Raw genomic sequence first — 19536 nt, forward strand, 5'->3', positions numbered from 1 at the left:
CTCCAGCAACTCCTACACATCAATCAAATCAGAGCATTAATCACCCACTTAAGGGTTTTGATGCTCATAAAATTAAAGTGGGGGTATGGTGGCTCTGGTGGAGTGGCTGGCACCAAGGCACCCTAATTTACAGGTGCACACCCCTGCTTTCCTTTTTATGGATGGCCTATAAAATTCATGTTATGTTTTCTCTACACAAATTGCTGGAAATTGACACATTAATATGGACATGCACATTAAGCTCACCACTAGTTTGGCAGCAAATTTTAGTACATATTAATCCACTGAGAATCGTTAAAATATGACAGATGCATTATTCATTTTCTTTATTTAAAGAAAGGTAGTGTTCATTACACATTTCACAAAAGTACCATAAGTCAAGGTTTGAGCCAAACTTGCAACATGATGCCAACCAATCACTACCTTTAACATGTCAGCTACAATTAAATTATTGGTCATTATTTGAATTTGAAAAGCCATTTATAAATTATAAGATGACTAGATAAAGGAAGAAATGGTAAAATCAATGTCTAAAGCATTTTTCAATTCAATTCATTGTCTGCATATAGGAGTCAGTAAAAAGGCTATGGTGGATTACCATTTTGAATGAATGCATGTATGGTTTTTGCTGTTTGAGGCTGTGTGGTAAAGCGACCATTGGCCCAAAATTAGACATTCTAAATTGACCCACAGCCAGAGAAATGGGGCTGGACCGAAAATTAAATAAACCAAATTAAACAGCAACCATCAGCTACAGAGAAGAGTGGAAACCAAGCTCAAAAAGAGGTCAGGATGATTTTCTGGGAGGTGGGGAACCGGTCATAACTAGCCAGAGGGTTGTACGTTGCAGAAGCATTAGACTTTCTGGCATCTAGATTTTCAGATACTGCCACAGAAAGTTCACTTTACACATCCTTGGCATGGAAACTATGAAGGGTGCTGGCACAACTTTACTGGGTACTTTGAATCTTGCTCATGACCTCTGTGGTCTTTGGTGGAAGACTTTACAGCAACCCAAGACCACTCAGGAGATCTGCCCTGAGCTGCTAGACTCACCTTCATGGAAGAGAGCCAGCTTTACATCAGACAGGAAGGGCTCAGCATGGATCATTGCAGGTAATATCATCTCTCAGACATACTGAGCTAGAGAGAGTAAATATTGTAGGAATTTGGGAAATAGTCATGTCTTAATAAGGAATACTTTGCTGATAAAGTTGAATTGAACCACAAACTAAATTCTGTGTTCCTTTGTCTTCCTCGCTGACAAGAGTACTTGGGTCAAGTGTTTTTAACAAAATAAACTGACTATGGTGTCGCAAGCACAGTCAACAACAACAAGAATCAATCACAGTACCAAAAGTACTACGGCAGTAGAGTCAAAAAATAACAATTAAAATTAGGTTTCCTGCAAATTCTAATATACAGGAGAAGTTGAACATTTAATCCCCTCGAGTCTGCTGCACCATTCCACATTCCCATCTACCCTCAATGCCCCTCTATTCCCTGGCCAAACAAAAATCTATCCACCTCTAACTTTAAAATATTCAATGACCCCATCCACACCTGCTTTTAGAGGTGAAGCATTCTGAAGTTGCCTGGAGAAAATAACTCTCATCCCTGACCTGAAAGAATGAACCTTAATCTTAAAAGCATGCCCCTTAGTTCTGATGTGACCTATAAGAGGAAACATCCTTTGACAAATATCTTGTCAAGATTATGCAAGATCTGATCAACTTCAATCAAATCACTCCTCGCTCTTCTAAATTGTAGTGGAAATAAACCCAGTTTGTCCAATCTATACTCATTAGATAACTCATTCAGTCCAGAACTCAAAGATGACCTTTCATACATGTTTCCAATGAACAAGGCTATTTACTTAAGATGCACACTATAAATAGGATCATAGGATTAACTGCATAATTCTATTCATTTCTCAAAAGTACAGAGGGAAAAGATCACAAGGATATTATAGCTCAGGCTAAAAATAACAAAGCAAATTTCTGTTTTCTTTTCCTAAGGAGAATTTTTGTGGATAGTAGTACTGTCCCTACCTCTAAGCCACAATGTCCGGACCTGAATCCCACATGCCTAGGGGTGTGTTAAAATACCTCCAAACAGATTAATTAAAAATATATACAACTAGCAGATAAAACCAGCAATAAATTCTTAATTATTGGTGTGTACTTTAAATGGGTTTCGAGATGGCATTGGAGATATTTCACATCCTTTGATGATCTTATAGAAAAATAAAATAGATAGATGTAAAGGCATATAATTTTAATTTCTAACATATTGGGTGGAATCTTCACGCTTCTCCACATTAAATTTCATCTACCACATATCCACCCATTCCAATAACTTGCCTGTATCCTTCTGAGTTCCACATTACATAAGAATTGTCAACTGTGAGGAAGATTAAGTTTTGTCTCATCCATAAACTTTAAAAATTGTGGCCTGTACACAGAGATCTATATTATTTATACATCAGGAAAAGCAAAGGTCCCAATTGACCCCGGGGAATCTTCTTTCCAAACTTTCCTCTAGCTTGAAAACTATTCATTAAACACTAATCTTTACTTTCTGTCTCTCATCAAGTTGAAATCTAGGTTGCTACTGACCATTACATTTCATGAACCATAACTTTGTTCATTGGTCTGTGGCACAGCACTATATCAAATGGCCTTTGGAGACCACCTTACCTACTGCATTGTAGTCATTCGCCCTCCTGTAGCACTGTCAAAATAATTCAGTGATTTAGGTAAACAGGACTTTCCCTTATGAAATTGAAGATGACATTCTTTAAGTAATCTGCATTAATCCTTGTGACTGAATTTTGACAAGAGCTGTTGTTCTCTGTATTCTCTGTAACTTGGCCATTTCCTGTCTTTGTAATTTCATCCAGTTTTTACAACACCACACTGCTACCTCAGCCCAGGAGATTTAATCTAATTCCAGCCTCTAACGCATACTTGAATTTACTTGCCCCTCCACTGGTGCCTATGCTTTTAGGCCGATAAAACCCAAATTTGAATTCCCTCTCTGACCCTTAATCTCCTCCTCTAAAGCATTTAGAATTTCTCTTTGAGCAAGCTTTTGGTGATTTTCCCAAAGTGCTCCTTACATGGCTTGAAATCATTCTGTTCAATTTAGCCTCTGCAAACATTTTGTGCTGTTCTCAAAAATTAAGTGCTGTATAAATGTACGCTATGGAGCGGTCATATAAAACAGTAGTTAGGCCACACTTAGAGTATAATTCTAGTTAGCACAATAGAGTAAGGCTGTAATTTTACTACAGAGTATAAAAGGAGGTTTGAGAATATAGTCAGGAATACAGAAGGTTCGATAAGCTAGCTTGGGCTGTTTCTTTCATGTAGAGGAGGGCAATAGGACATTTAGTTGAATTATGTAAAGTAACAAAAAGGTCTAGAGCAGGTGGGAAGGGCCATTTCCCTTTGCTAGTGTCAAAACAAAAAAAAATTCCAATAGTGGATAAGTTGGATTAGACTGGAAAGTCTTTTTTAGGCTGATAAAGAAAGTGGATTGAATGACCTCCTAGGATGAAAATACAATTGTTAACTGTGCCAGAGTGAAGAAGAAACAGTCACATATTCTAACTTGGACCAGGATGATCTCAACTCATGGGTAGTTTTGAAACAGAATGCAACATGGGCAGAAATTAGCATAGGTTTAAGGTATTGATATATGGAGACCCTAGAACAGAGCAAGTTGGAGGTCAGTAAATTAAGAGAACAGCAAATTTGGTGATAGATATTGGGATGGTAGAAAAAAAGATGGAGAAAGGGGCTGCAAACTCCATTCCCCAGCATAAATTTCTCTGTCATCACTACCATTTTGATTGCAAGATGGTGCCTAATTAACATGTGGTCTAGCTAAAGTGCTCTCACAACTTCCCACAACTGAACATGAACTCAACTATAAGATGGACACTCACCATCACTATTCAAATTGATCCTCCAGTCCTTTCAGTCTAGTTGGTAATTCAATTCTACTGGCTACTGCTATGTTTGTAGACATGATAAAGATATTCTACCTCTATTTACTGAGAGCTACAGCGAGTGGCACACATGGCGAAAGCCTTGGTCCTCATTTCAAGGGCTCTGCTCACACCATTCACTTCCAAACATAGGTGCTATGAACTTTATTCCTCTTAGCCAACAGAATGACATAACTTCGGTTTTCCATGTTCTGCAGTTTCTGGGCATCAGCAATAAAATCAGAAAATATTGGAAAATTCCTCGGTACGTTAGGCAGCAGGTTATGTAATTGGGGCAGAAGCTATTAACTGCAGTCAAACTCTCAAAATTTTCAGATTTGAATGGATACTTTTGGAGGACTCCAGATATTGAGGAACTGTGCAACAGGATCTTCAATTTACTGGGCAATTCTCTCAGAGTCTATAACATGTATTCATCTGGATCCCAGCATGCAAGCTCCATCCCTGCTCCAGAAATGTCTTTCTGACTACTGGAAAATCTGGGATACTACCTTGAAGTAGCTTTGTTCTGCTTGTCATGCACATGAACTGACATTTTATTCACGAAGTAGTGATGGACACTGAAATCAATTAAATATGCTGCTACAAAATGATGCATATGAAATGTAGGTGGAGTCTCATTCGCATAATGTGATGATTCAAAATCATTTCTTTAGTTTGCCTTAATATGAAATACAAAAACTGGGTTTGTTCACTTCAAATAGGACAAAAAGAGGCTATTTGACCCAATAGATTCAGGTTTGTACTTACTTGGAGCAAGTTCCCATCTTTCCTCATCTAAAAAGTGTAATAATCCTTCCCATCTACCCGAGATGCTATTTAACTTATCTGTAAATGCATCCATACTATTTGGTTCAATCATTTTATACGATAGTGAGTTCTAGCATATAAACCATTTTCTGTTCTGATCCACTGTCAGTGCACAGACTCCTGTGCATCTGCAACCAGTTTAAATGGGCCTCGGGGGCCAAGGTAAATCGAGGCAATAGCGAGGCCATGCTCTTTGGAAACTGGGGTGACCAATCTTTTCTCCCCTTCACTGTCAGGACAGACCATCTGAATGTGCTGAGTATTTGGTTTGGAGGGGCTGGGGCTTGTGCCAAGCCCTGGGAGAGCATGTCACTAAGATCAGGCAGAAATTGGGCAGGTGGGAGCACCAGTTGCTCTCCATGGCAGGAAAGAAAAACCTGGTCATCAGATGTGAGTACTTTCAGTGTTGTCATATGTGGCACAGGTCTGGCCTATTCCCCAAACCTATTCATGTGGAAATTGAAGCTGAACTGCATCCGAAGCGACACCATATACAAAAGGTCTGGACAAAAGGGGGGAAAAAACCACACCCAATGCTACCCTCACACTGATGGCCACCTTTGTGTGTGGCTGCACCAAGCTGTGTATGGATCCTCGATATGCAAACACCAAGTGTCACTGTTTACGGAGGTTCTACCTGTCCCTGGTGTTGTGAAAGATGGGCTTGGCCTTGCTGCCGCAGAACACTCCAAATAGTTGGGCCGCTCAATATCACCTGTCCTTCAGAGAGAAATTTGTGAAGGAAAACACCTTTGACCACATGTCCATCAGGAAGTGGTCAGCACAGTTTCCTTGAGACCCTTTGCGAAAAGGAGAGGGCAGATTCTGTTGAGCGGTTCCCTGTGCAGACTGTCAAAGTCATTTGGCAGAATGCCTAATCGCCAGAATTTTTAAACAAGCACCAGGACATTGCTTGGTTGGTGGTGAGAAGGGCTCTGCCAGTGAGATCCTTTATGCATGCCCAGACACTCTGAGCCACTGCACGCTGCCCCCGAGGGGACGACATAGTCGCACACCTTCTGGAATGTGCCTCTGCAAAATAAATCTGAAGAGGAATGCAGTGGTATACGTCGAGGTTCGCCCCAAGTAGCTCCGTGACGCAGGATGGTGTGCTCTACAGTCTGTTCCCCAGGATGCACACTAAGACAAGCATCAACTGTGTCTGGAGGATCATCAACTGTGTGGAAGACGCTCTTTGATCTACCCAAAACTTGCTGCTTTTCCAGTTGAAGGAGTTGACCACAACGGAGTCTTGCAGACACGCACATTCTAAAGGTCCAGGACTATATGCTGATGGATGCTCTGAAGCTTGGGGTAGCTGCCACCAAGGCACAGTAGGAAAGACTACTGTGTAAGATCCTTGTGCTGAAGAATAATGGGGCCCAATTACTGAATAATAATTCAGTAATTGGGCCCTGCTGACACCTCAGCTAAATGCCAAGAAGTTGACTGGAAATAGAGAATGGTGAACATTAAAGACAATTTGTTCTCTGAGAGTGTGTGTGGAACTGAATGGTTCCATTAACTGTACATGTACCAAAGATTTATTTCTATGAATAAAGTATTTTTGCAATTAAAAAATATGATAGTGAGTTCTACATAGTCTTTGGGTGAAGATATTCCTTGTGAATCGAATTTTTTGGTGAGTACCTTAAATTAATAGTGTCTAGTTATCCTCTTCCCCACAACTTTATACACATCAATTTGGTGCAGAAGTGGGCCATTTGGCCCTTCCAGCAAACTCTGCCATTCATCAAGGTGCTTGTTCCAAATTCCACATTCCCACCTACCCTTGATGACCTTTGATTCCTTTACTGAACCAGAATCTAGTTACCTTCACCTTAAAAATATTCAAGTACCCTGCCTCCACAGCAGGGCTCAAAAGTCACAAACCCCTCAAAAACATTTCTCCTCATCTTATCCCTAAATTTTAACAGCATACCCTCATCTGGATTCACCTGCAAGAGGAAACATGCTTTCCACATGCACCTTGTCAAGACCATTCAGGATCTTGTATACTTCAATCAAATTACCTCTTAGTCCTTAAAACTCCATTGGAAACAAGCTCAGCCTGTCCAACCTATCCCCAGAAGAAGTCGCGCTCATTCTAGGTATCAATCCATTAAACCTCCTCTGATCCATCTTCAATGCATGTACACCCTTCTCTAAATAAGGAGACTGAATCAAGATATGGTCTCATCAATGCCCTGTATGTATAAAGCACAACATCCTAGCTTTTATGTTCAAATTATCTCATAATAAAGGATAGTATTATATAAATCTTAATTACATATTGCACCTGCATACTCAGCTTTTATGACTTATGTAGAATACCTAGTTTCTTCTGTACCTTGAAATTTTGATATTGTTGTCAATTTAAACAATATTCTGAATTTTTTTTTTCCTTCCATCATGAACAATTTCATATTTTCCCACCGTATTTTATTTCTGCCAGATATTTGCTAATTTGCATGACCTATCAGTCTGCATTCTTGTTAGGTCACGATCTCAATAACTTTCCTTCTAATCTTTATATCATCTGCAAATTTAGTTATGATGATCAATTGCCATCATCCACATCATTACCACAAGAGATTGTAAGAAAAACTGAAGACTATGTGCAATCCCAGGTGTCACATCCTACGAATCTGAAAATGACCCATTTGTGCATACTATATTCTGTCAGCCAGGCAGCTGATCTTCTATCTATGTCACTGTGCTATATCCTACACCATGAGCTCCTTCTTTGCACAATAACATTTTATGTGGCACCTTGACAAATGCCTTTGGAAACCTAAGTGCAGTATACCAACTAGCTTTCCTTTATCCATAGGATGTTACTTCTTCAAATTACAATAAATTGTTTAAATATTACCTCCCTTACAGAAAAACCACGCTCTCTTCACAAATACCTTGAGTTTTTTCCGATTGGCCAGTTATAATTCCTTTAGATCAATTATAATATCTTCCCCGTGACAGATGTTAAGGTAATTTGGATATAGTTTCCGGTTTATTGGCCCTCCTTCTTGCATATTTGCTACTTTATGGTAATGGAACCTTTCTAGAATCAAATGATTTTTGCAAGATTAGTAGCAACACATTCACTACCTCATTAGCTCCTGCTTTGAACTTCACCTGGACACAGACTTAAAAAGGTGTCATTCCAGTTTGCTTTGTATTGGAACCTAGTGAACATAATTTCATCCAGAACCTCTCTTCTCAACCTCCTAATTTATAGGTATTACTGGGATGTTTTTGGTATCCTCTATAATGAAGACAGAAGCAAAATACTATTCATTACTTCCTTCATTTCTTTACTATCTACAATTAACTTCCCATTCTCACAATCTAGAGAAGAAACACTCCACTTACTGTTTTCCTTCTTAGATGCCTTTATAAAATTTTGCTTCTGTAGGAAATTCTTACAGATCTCTGCCACAATGCTAATTTAAGACCTTTGTCACCTGACTATTTATCCATTCCACAAGGAGAGGGATCCATCCCAGTTCTTGTGATGCCAATTCCATTGGTACACCACCTTCCTGTCTTACAACTAGCGCCAGTACTCCATAAAAAAGGAACATCTCCTTTCCTCCTTTTCTTTTCGTAGTTATTCCCACTAGAAGAAGATCTATGACATTGACTTTCCACTGACTAACAATGGACTTATACTTTGTGAGATCCCACACTCTTGACAGGCAACTGTCCACTTGCCTTCCTAAAATCATGACAGTTCCCTGGATGTGTCAAACAGCTCGCTTATCCACTATTTTAATTACTGTCATTCTAACTTGCTCAGATAGGAGAAAGTGAGGACTGCAGATGCTGGAGATTAGAGTGTGTAGTGCTGGAAAAGCACAGCAGGTCAGGCAGCATTCGAGGAACAGGAGAATTGATGTTTCGGGCAAAAGCCCGAAACATCAATTCTCCTGCTCCTCAGATGCTGCCTGACCTGCTGTGCTTTTCCAGCAGTACACTCTAACTTGCTCAGATAGTCTGCCTCAGCTATTCCAGTTTCATTCACTTAGAACAGTATAGCACAGGGATAGGCTTTCAGCCCATATCTGTGCTGACCATGATGCCACTCTAAACTAATCCCACCTGCCTGCACATGGTCTGTATCCCTCTGTTCCCTGCCTGTTCATGAGTGTATATAAATGGCTCTTAAATGTTGCTACCATACCTGCTTATATCACCTCTCCTGATAACGTATTCCAGGCACATATCAATCTCTCAATTAAAAACAATACTTGCCTCACACATCATCTTTAAAAGTCTGCCCTCTCAATTTAAACCAATGCAGAGTATGGAGTGACATCCCATACAATAGTAATTGGAGAGGAGTGCCTTGAAATTCTAATGACACTGAATTCTTACAGTATCTTTTTTCTGGGGGAGGGGTGTGATATTGCTGAGAAATATGTGGAATTTATCATCATTTGTTGCTATTTCATGTGGACTGTGGGATGGTCCACCATGCTTATCTGTTACCCAAATTTGCCTCATGTTAATTTCAGGGATGTTTGAACAAATATGCAACTTGTTGTTGGTTGGTTCGCCAAGCCAGTTGATTTTCCTGTAAATGTTACATCGCCTGACTGGGTGGCATCCTCAGTGCCGTGTAGCTTCTGGATGAAGCACTATTCTTGTGATCTGCCCAGAATTTATACAATCCTGTCTGTCAAGGCAGGTGGTTCTATATTTTTTCCACAGTTTAAAAATACAGGGTAGACCATTTAGGACAGAGAGGAGGAGAAACTTCTTCACCCAGAGAGTGGTGGCTGTGTGGAATGCTCTGCCCCAGAGGGCAGTGGAGGCCCAGTCTCTGGATTCATTTAAGAGAGAGTTGGACAGAGCTCTCAAGGATAGTGGAATCAAGGGTTATGGAGATAAGGCAGGAACAGGATACTGATTAAGGATGATCAGCCATGATCATATTGAATGGTGGTGCAGGCTCGAAGGGCAGAATGGGCACCTATTGTCTATTTTTGCTATGTGTGCTGCAGTAGTCTGGAGATGGAGTCTATTTCAACATGTTTGTTTACGGAACCAGTGGATGAATATCAGGCCTCCAGGAATTCCTGAGCTGGTCTCTGTCTTGCGTGTCCCAGTATCATAACACTGTCCCTGCTGAATTGGTGTTATTCATTGTCAGTGTGTATTAATGTGAGGGAGAACTGGTTGTGTCGTTTTGTTGCAAGCTGATGCTCATGTATTCTGGTGGTCAGTTTCCTGCCCGTTTATCCTATGTAATGTTCCTCGTAGCTGCAGCATGGTTATTGTACACACCGACAATGAAGGACACCAATTCAACGGGGACAATGTAACAAAACTGAAACATGCAAAACAAAGACAAGCTTGGGAATTCCCAGAGGCCTGGTATTCCTCCACTGGTTCCTAAAATAAACCACTACAGCACAAAACTGGAAATAAAACTACCCACCTTGTCAGCTAGAACCGTATAAATTCCGGGCAGCTCATAACAATAGCGCTTCATCTGGAGGCTACACAGCACTGAAGAAGATGTCACCCAGTCGGGAGACAAAATATATTTGCAGAAAAATCAACCAGCTTGGCTGAACAAGCAACAACTTCAACCACAACCCAAGCTATAGATTTTCACAGAAACCTTAAATATACGCAACATGTTTACTAAGTTTAAACTTTCCTTGTCAATAACCTTTGTATATTTCTAAATTTTATTTGTAATGAACTAGTTAAATTAAAGAAACAGGTTTGAATTGCTTCTAATCAGATACTACATCAGATACATTGACCATATCATCACCGTAGTAAAATTTAAACTGTTATGACCAGTGGAAAAGTGGAACCAGAAAGGAATTAGTATGCCTCTCTAACCTTAGTCATAACAAGGTTATTAAACAGCTCATTCTACTGTAAAATGATGTGGAACAACATACCTTGCTGAGATATATATAGAGAGCTGTAACTGACTTTTTTTAAAAAAAAAGGCATTCAGTAGACATCGCTGTCAAGGTCCATATTAATTTCTCATTCCCAATGGCTCTAGAAGCTTTAAACACTGTGGATCATGCGGGTTGAGGTTTTCTTAGCGGTCTTGATATATCTGAATGATTTGCTTGGCTATTTCCAATGGCAGTTAAAATCAGCCACATTGCACTGGGTCCCCAGATTAGCTAAGAATGGTCAGATTTCTTTCCATCAAGGACAGTGGAAATTAAATTTAAAATCACAAATCAGTAGTTCCACGATCACCATCACCGGTAGTAAATAAAACTGGAATTAAAGTTAACGACCTTAAAACCCCAAAAATGTCATGGTGGGTAATGAACCCATGGATTACTAATCTAATAAATAACCATTATGCCACTGTATCTTCAGGCTGGCCCCAAATCATGCTACATTTGACTCAAATCAATTCAGAAAAGCACAGAATTAAATCGGACTCTACATCTTGGATTACACTCAAGAGCACATGCCAAATGGGGCAGGTACTGGCATAATGGTAATGTCAAAGGACTAGTAAATCACAGGCCCATGATTTTGCTCTGGGATCATGAGTTCAAATCTCACCAAAACAGCTGCTGGAATTGAAATTCACCAGATAAAAATCTGTATTATATAATGCTAGTCTCCAAAGACCATGGCAACTATCATCCATTGTTGCAAAACTTTTCTGGTTCATTAGGTGATTAAGGGAATGAAATCTACCAGATTTGGCTCGTGTGACTGAAGACTCTGGACTCTTCTGGAATGGCCTAATAAGTCATTCACTTCAGGGTAATTAGGGTTGGGTTACAAATGCTAGCCTTGTCAGCAACACCCACATTCCACAAAAGTATAAAGTAGATTCAGAAAAGATCATGATGCTACTTACTTGTTCATTTGATCAAATGGGTGTGCAAAACTGAGGTTTGTAACTCTTGGAAGACAAGACTTTCCAATGAAAAATAGTTTAAAGAAATGCACTCTGTCTCAAGAGGGTAGTGTGTTTTCTCAGGGTCAGAGAATTGAGCAATGACTTGAATTCATGCAATGCTTCATGGCAATTCTCAGTAATGTCTCAGAACAAATTGCAGTGAATTACATAGACAAAGGCATGAACAAGACTCTCAATATAGCAATGAGCTGGACCACAAGCAATTTATGTTTGATGCTGTTCATTTAAGAAGGAACAATAATCTAGGATTATGAGAAATTCCTCCTGCTTTTTGAATAATACCATGAAATTGTTAATATTCAGTGAGGCCTTGATGACACATCAGGCAATACAGCACTTCTCCAGTGGGGCACTGAGCATTAGCCTAATCAAAAACAAAAAAAGACATGTAGTTTTAAAAGGCAACTGCCAACTAGAGGAGACTTGGACATTAAGATTTTTATATTGAGGTTCACTCTTCAGCAGTATCATTTCAAGGTAGAAATCTTCAGGAGCAGCATAACTCCATTGATCCTGGCATTTACACAGTCCAAATATCCAGCTCACCCAACATACTCTCAGGTTTGATCCGCAGACGGCAGAAAACATCTAAAAATGTTTGGCACTTTATGGCAGTGTCAGGCCACAAAAGATGCCATGGGCATGATGGGCCAAGTAACCACCTTCCATATTGCATCACTCTATGAAATCCAAATACCCAAACTGTTTGGAGTTCACCATCCACACTGCCTCCTAGGGAGATAGAGTTAAGAATAAAATGGAATTAAATACTTCCACGTCATTCTGTTACTTGCACTCGAGTTTCCTCTCAAATGTGAAGCTCAACTGTATATGTACAGGGTTGCACATGCTATGTAAACTAGTGCAAATGAGAGGTATTGAGCCTTTTCCCAGCAAGACATATCAATGCTATGGTCAAACAATTCAGCAATTTGAAGAGCACCAAGAGTGTCAATGCTTACCTTATCACCCTTTTTAACAGTTCTAGTGGTTAGTTTGCTGGTAGCTTTTCTGGCAACATCTCCCAGTTGACGCTGGATTCATATAAAGAAAAACAAAGAGAAAAAAATTCAAAGCATGCTTCAAAGAGGAATGCAAGACTTAAGAAAATTGCAGATCTTTGGTACAATTCTACTTTAGAGGCAGTGCTTTATTCTGAATGAAATGATGACTCATCTAATAATTAGTCAATTTGAATACCAGTCATCACTTCCACAATCAGAATTCCATAATTCACTGCAGACTATGCTGTGTTGAGTTCGTTGGTGTTAGTCAGGATTTCAGTAGAGGTACTAAAACTTAATAGAGTTTTTAAGACAAAGGAAATGGGCCAAGAGCCTGCTGCTTAAAATGTACCTATGAACACAGGACTAAGCACTAAAATGCAAGTGAGGACCTTACTCACACTTTGACTTGACTATTAGGCTGGTAGAAAGTCAAGAATTTTTTATTTGTTGAATTTCTACATCTAAAACAGACCAGTGTAAAATTAAACCTAACATTTTGTTAAGAGAGGCAGTGTTGTGGTGGTATTGTCAGTAGTAATCCAGATTCCAGGCTAATGTTCTTGGTACATGGGTTCGAATCCCACCATGGCAGACAGTTAAATTTGAATTCTATGAAAATCTGGAATTGGAAGCTAGCCTAGTGGAAACCACAGGCAACTGCTGCTTGTTGTTAAAACCCATCTGATTCACTACCCTTTAGGGTAGGAAATCTGTCATACTTACCTGGTCTAACCTGCATGTGATTTTAGATCCACAGGAATTTGGCTGACTCAACTGCCCACTGAAAGGCCAAACAAGCCAATCAGATCAGGGCAAGTCGGGAATGGGCAATAAACATATCCAGCAACACCACTTCCCATGAACTAATAAAAGGAAAATCATTTTAATTTGAGACAAAGATTACATCTGAGGCGATAGTGTGCAGTGATCAGAACATCAATCATGGAAAACTACCAAATACAGAAGATGCATCTCCAGTAGAAACTGCAGATACTGAAACCTAAAAATACACCATTTCCATTTGATGCAAAGAAAACTTTCGGATCCACAAACAATTCAATTATGTACATTTTATAAGCAAATATTTTAATAATTAAATAAAAAACAAAAGCTGGTGAAAACAAAATTATACATGATCTAAAAATATTAAGAGTAATTTCTTTCAGATGTTTGATAAAATGCCAGATTGTAATCTAAAATCAAAACCAGATTAGCAGCTCTTGGGATTTGGACAAAGTTCACTGCCATGAAGAATGCATCTCATGTTCTAAGTGTTCTTTACAATTTTGAGCTGACTCAGATCTCCTCTATTAAAAAGTGCAATGAACAAAGTCAGCAACCCTGAAACTGCAGCAAATCACCCAACTTTTAAAATTTGATCTTTTGGGGTTACTAAACTCACTACTTTTTTAAACATTAAAATGTTAGCAATAAGTCATAAAACATGAACTGAACATTTTGTACTAAAAGCAGCCTATTACTGGGTTTCTTTCAGTTCTTGTTCTCTGCCAAAAAATTTATTTTTATCATATGCATTAAAGAAATTTTCCAAAATTTCAACACAAAACCCCTCTGATAACGATTGATGAATCATTAAAATATCATAATTTTCAGATGGATAGTCTTATGAATTACTATACATTAGTGACGGACAAAGACAGAGTACACAGAACTGAACCCACAAAGAAGAACTTCCTGTTTCCAATGAGGGATTTTATCCAATGGGTTCACTTCCTCTAATCAGCAGCTGAAGTGTGGAATATAGGAAGACAAGATTGTGAAACATCAAACATGAAGTGTTTTTTAAAAACACTGTTAATACAATTAGCTCAACACTTATGCATGTCGGATATTACAAGTGATAATACCTCTGCAACCTCGATATTCAAACATGCTTTCTGCACACATTTTAATAATATGGAATGGGATAAAGTACTTTGGGTATATTTGTGCTGTGCATTTATTTAACTGTATCATGCGACTTCTGTATGTGACAGTATTAATCATTCACATTGCTGTGCAGAGTGTTCCGGTCAGACATCACAAGAGAAGTACGCCAATGAATGCTTTAAACTTGTAATACTGTTATTCCATGAGATCATGGCTGATCTGAAGAATGGACAATTCTTTTGAAAGCAGTTTGCACTTCTGCTCATCTATGGAGATATTCAAGCACTGAGGTAAGAGTCCTTGAATATTTGGAAGGCTGAGGTGGATAGTTTCTTAATAAACAAGGGGGTGAAAGGTTATTTGCAGTAGGCAGGAATGTAGATTTGATATTACAATGTCAATGATTTTATTGAATAGCAGAGCAGGATCCAGCAACTGAATGGCCTACTTCTTGTTTATGTATTTGTAAGTAGCACAGGTTGTCCATACCTTGTAGTGAGACTGCTAATGTTTACCTGACAGCCTCACATATGCCTCTGTTTGGACTCCTTCTGCCTTGTGGAGACAATTCCCCAAAGAAATTGTTGCATTCTTCTCCCCTTCCTCCATCACACAATCACAGCCCCCTCATTCCCTTTCCAGATCTACCAACTGACCCCAGTAAAGCTGCCCTCAGTTACCGCCGGATACAGCCTCAATTTCTGTTCCTTGTGGCAGGTTGCTGCACTTTCAGCTGTGGCCACTACTCCTGCATTGCTGCAGATACTGTATGAAGCCAGCTCTGAATTGCCAATTACTCTTGCAGGTGAGACATTCTTTTACATTGTGGAGGAAACCACAACGTTAATAGCAGTTAATAGCCTGTTAAACAGTAAAATCTCGTAATGGCTTTGTAACCTGGCGTTTTATGAAAAATTCCAGCTATCCTTCCAAAACTCTTCTCCCCACTATGGCTACGGCCTTTTTTATACCACGAAAATCACACGCAAACTGCTTCATCCACCACTTTCAATGGGTTTCCCGTTAATACACCAATGGGTGTAATTATGGCATTGTACTGAGGAAAGGATTCCTCATTCTTTTTCTCCTGCTCGAAGTTTCAGGAGTACTGACCGCACTTCAGCTTTTTTCTGAAACATTCAAGCTATTTGACCACAGTGAAACTTGGAAAGAGTGACACCAACAGCCTGAGTTCAATGCCTGCACCAGCTGAGATTAACATAAAGGGCCGTTCTTCTCATCTCTCCTGCTTGAGGCATGGCGACCCTCAGGTTAAACTAGTCATCTCTCTCACTCTCTAATTAGAGTAGCCCTATGGTCTTCTCGAGGTAATATTACAGCAATTTTATTTGTCTCCAGCTCCATAGTAATGTGGTTGAAGGGCATGAGGGATGAGCAACAAATGATGGTTTTGCCAGCAATACTCCCATTCCATGATGAGGAAAATAATTACATCAAGTTTTGAATAATTACATCCTTACTCTAAGTTTCAAAAGGTAGACACAGCAATACATCTGACAATTAACTTGTTATAGAACAATAATCTTAAAACCCCTTCCAGAGTAATACAGATCAATTTTGAGCAGAAACGCCATTTTGGGATTATAACTTAAGCCACAAGCAGACTAGCACAGGATAAATATAAAGTCAAGGAGTTAAGTGTATGGTTGAAAGATTGGTGTGGTTAGAATAGTTTTTGTTTAAGGGGTACTGGTTCCAGTACTGGTGTAGAAGGGAGTTGCTCTTTAAGGATGGGCAATTCTTGAATTGTTCTGGCAAACTGAATAACTAGAGCTGCAGACAGATTGGGGGCAGAGGCTTGGGAGAGGGGAATGAAAGTCTTCAAAGCACAAGGTTATGGCAGCATGGTATGACAGTTATTTGGTTAATGATATCTGGAGTAGTACATGAAGGGACAGAGTATACAAACATAGAATAACAGCAGCAAATGTGGTCGGGGTGGAGGGGGGTGCAAAATGTGCAGTGTGTTTGGACCAAAAATAATAAATTAATTAATGCCACAAAAAAAATTAATGGAGATGGATTTTATCATCATCACAGAGACATGATAAGGAGATCAAAGTTGGGAAACTAACTTTCAGCGATATGTGACTTTTCAAAAAAATAAAGGCAGGAACAGTTGAGTGGGTAAGTAGCTTTGTCAGTATAAGATGGAATAAATTATAGCAAGAAATCATCTTGGAAGATGTAGAATCAATAAGGGTGTAGGTAAGAAATAATAAGGAGAAGATGACACTTGTGGAAGCAGTCTAAAAGTCTCGTAACAGTAACTATACTGCAGGATAGAATCAAATTAGGAAATAATAAAGGGCATGCAAAAAAGGCAGTACATTAAATCATAGGTATGTTTAAACTTCCTGTAGATTGGGAAAATGAATTCTTCCATGCCAATTTGAGTGTGGATTCTGGACATTTTCCTCAAAGAACATGTTCTGGATCTGGTGATATGTAATGAGGCAGATGTAATAAATGATCTCAAGATTAAAGGTCTCAGAAAATGAGTGATCGTAACATGGCAGCATTTAGCATTCGATCTGAGGGGAAGAAACCTGGCTTGGAAACAACTGCGAAACTTAAATAAGGCTAATTACAAAAGGAATGAGGGCACAGGTGGCTGAAATGGACTGAAAAAGGAGTTTAGTAGAAAACATGGTTGAGGAACAATGGCAGACATTTAAGAAAATAGGTCATGTCTCACAACAAAAGTAAATCCCATTAAGGAACAAGGATTCAAGGAAGGAGAGACCATAATTAAATAAGGAAGCTAAGAATGGCATTAAACTGAAAGAAAAAAAAACATTGACAAAGATTATTGGTAAGCCAGTGGATTGGGAAAGTTTTAGAAACCCAACAAAATAAAAAGGAGAAAATGAACCTAACAAGTAACATCAAAATGGACAGCAAAGCTGGCAAAATAGCAATAGGAGATGAATAAATTGGCAGAAGAGATGAATAAATACTTTGCAGCAGTCTTCATTTCAGGAGACACTAATACAAATCTAAAAAAAAAATCAAGGGGAAAAAGGTGCAAAAGGAAATAAACACAATAGGAAAAATACTCAGATTAAGTGGGACTAAAGGCCTATAGTATATATAATATACAAGTAGCACAGATAATGGATACACTGATAGTAATCTAAACCCTCAAGATTTTGGAAACCCACAGGGTTGGAAAATTGCCCATGTAACCCCCTTATTCAAACAAGGGGAAAGACACCAAGTAATTAATGGCAGTGAGCTTAATATCTGTCAATGGGAAAATGCTAGAGTCTGTTATAAAGGATGTAATAGCAGAACATTTTAGAAGCATAGTCAAGTAGACTGAGCATGAATTCATGAAGGCAAAATCATGAAGCCTTAAAATTTTATTAGAATTCACTTAAGAGGTAACTAGTAGGACAGAAAAGGGGAACCAGTAGATGTAATATACTTGGATTGTGAATTAGTAATAGCATAAAGGATTACTTTCACAATGGCAGCCTGTAACTAGTGATGTACACAATAATCAGTTCTGGGATTACAACTATTTGCAATATATTTTGATAACACAGATGGCAGAAGTAAATGCAGTATTGCCAAGTTTGTGGGTCACACAAAAATAGATAGAAAGGCAAGTGGTGAGGATGACAGACAGACAGATAAGCAAACAACAGAGGGATGTAGACAGATCAAGGGAGTGAGAAAAAACTTGACAGGTGGAATACACTGAGGAAAACTGAGCGGTTATGCATGTTGATAGGAGGAATAGATGAACTGAACATTATTTAAATGGAGAAAGGCTGCAAAAAGCTGCAGCAAGCAGGGTTTGGGGCCTCTTTGCATCAATCACAAAAACTGGCATACAAGCTCGCAGCTGATAAGAGCAGCAATTGAATGGAATCAATATAGAATCCCTACAGTGCGGAAGCAGCCATTTGGACTATTGGGTCCACATTGTCTAAACAGCAACCTATCCCTGCAACATTTCCCAAGGCTAATCCACACAGCTTGCACATTCCTGAACACGATGAGCAAATTAGCATGGCCAATCTACCTAACCTGCACATCTTTGGACTGTGGGAGGAAACCGGAGCACCGGGAGGAAACCCACGTAGACACGGGGACAATGTGCAAACTCCACACACAAGAGTGTGGAATCAAACCCGGTGCTAATCACTGAGCCACCATGCTGCCTTACAAAAGGGAAGTGTTGCTGAAACTATACAAGACGCTAGCCGTACGACACTGGAATACCATGAACAGTTTCAGTCCTCATAGCTAAAGGAAAGATATAACGACATTGGAGACAGTCCAGAAAGGTTCACTAGATACATCGTTGAGTATGGTGGGCATTTATAAAGACAGAACAAATAGTTTGGGTGCTCACTTAAGCTTAAAAGAATGAGCGAAGACCTTTATCCCATAGCCCAGACTTCATGTTCTTCAATATTACTATCCTTTTGAGGAGAAAATACACAATTTTAACCAATTCTATCTACACCACTGTCATAATTGCTATGTGTAAGTACAAAACCCTAACAATATTCATAATCTGGGGGAGTCCTTTAAACTTATGGGGGGGGGGGGGGGGGGGGGGGGGAGGGGGGAGGAGAACAGTTTAGCAATTCAGGGAGACCAATAAAACTGGTTTCATTTCTTTATTTCGACTATAATTTTGAAGCTTTCTCAAGTATGTCATCGCTGGTACAGTTTCACACTAAATACATAAAGTATTTATATAATAATATATATATAATTGATATATAATAATAAGGAGCTTCAGGTTCTCCATGGTTGAGCTTATATGTCTTTGACATTAGAGTCATAGAGATGTATAGCATGGAAACAGACCCTTCGGTCCAACCCGTCCATGCCGACCAGATATCCTAACC

General features: G+C 39.2%; 1 protein-coding gene across 5 annotated transcripts in view; it reads right to left on the reverse strand.

Annotated features, from left to right (window-relative positions):
- Positions 1 to 19536, reverse strand: part of rnf130 (ring finger protein 130) — a 166631-nt gene that overhangs the window by 60995 nt on the left and 86100 nt on the right. For all 5 annotated transcript variants that reach the window (XM_072590351.1, XM_072590354.1, XM_072590355.1 and 2 more), the window contains exon 3: positions 12710 to 12781. In XM_072590351.1, the coding sequence (XP_072446452.1) occupies positions 12710 to 12781 (72 nt within the window). The remainder of the gene's footprint in view (positions 1 to 12709; positions 12782 to 19536) is intronic.

The sequence above is a fragment of the Chiloscyllium punctatum genome, chromosome 20, assembly GCF_047496795.1.
Source record: "Chiloscyllium punctatum isolate Juve2018m chromosome 20, sChiPun1.3, whole genome shotgun sequence".
Classification (NCBI taxonomy): Eukaryota; Metazoa; Chordata; class Chondrichthyes; order Orectolobiformes; family Hemiscylliidae; genus Chiloscyllium; species Chiloscyllium punctatum.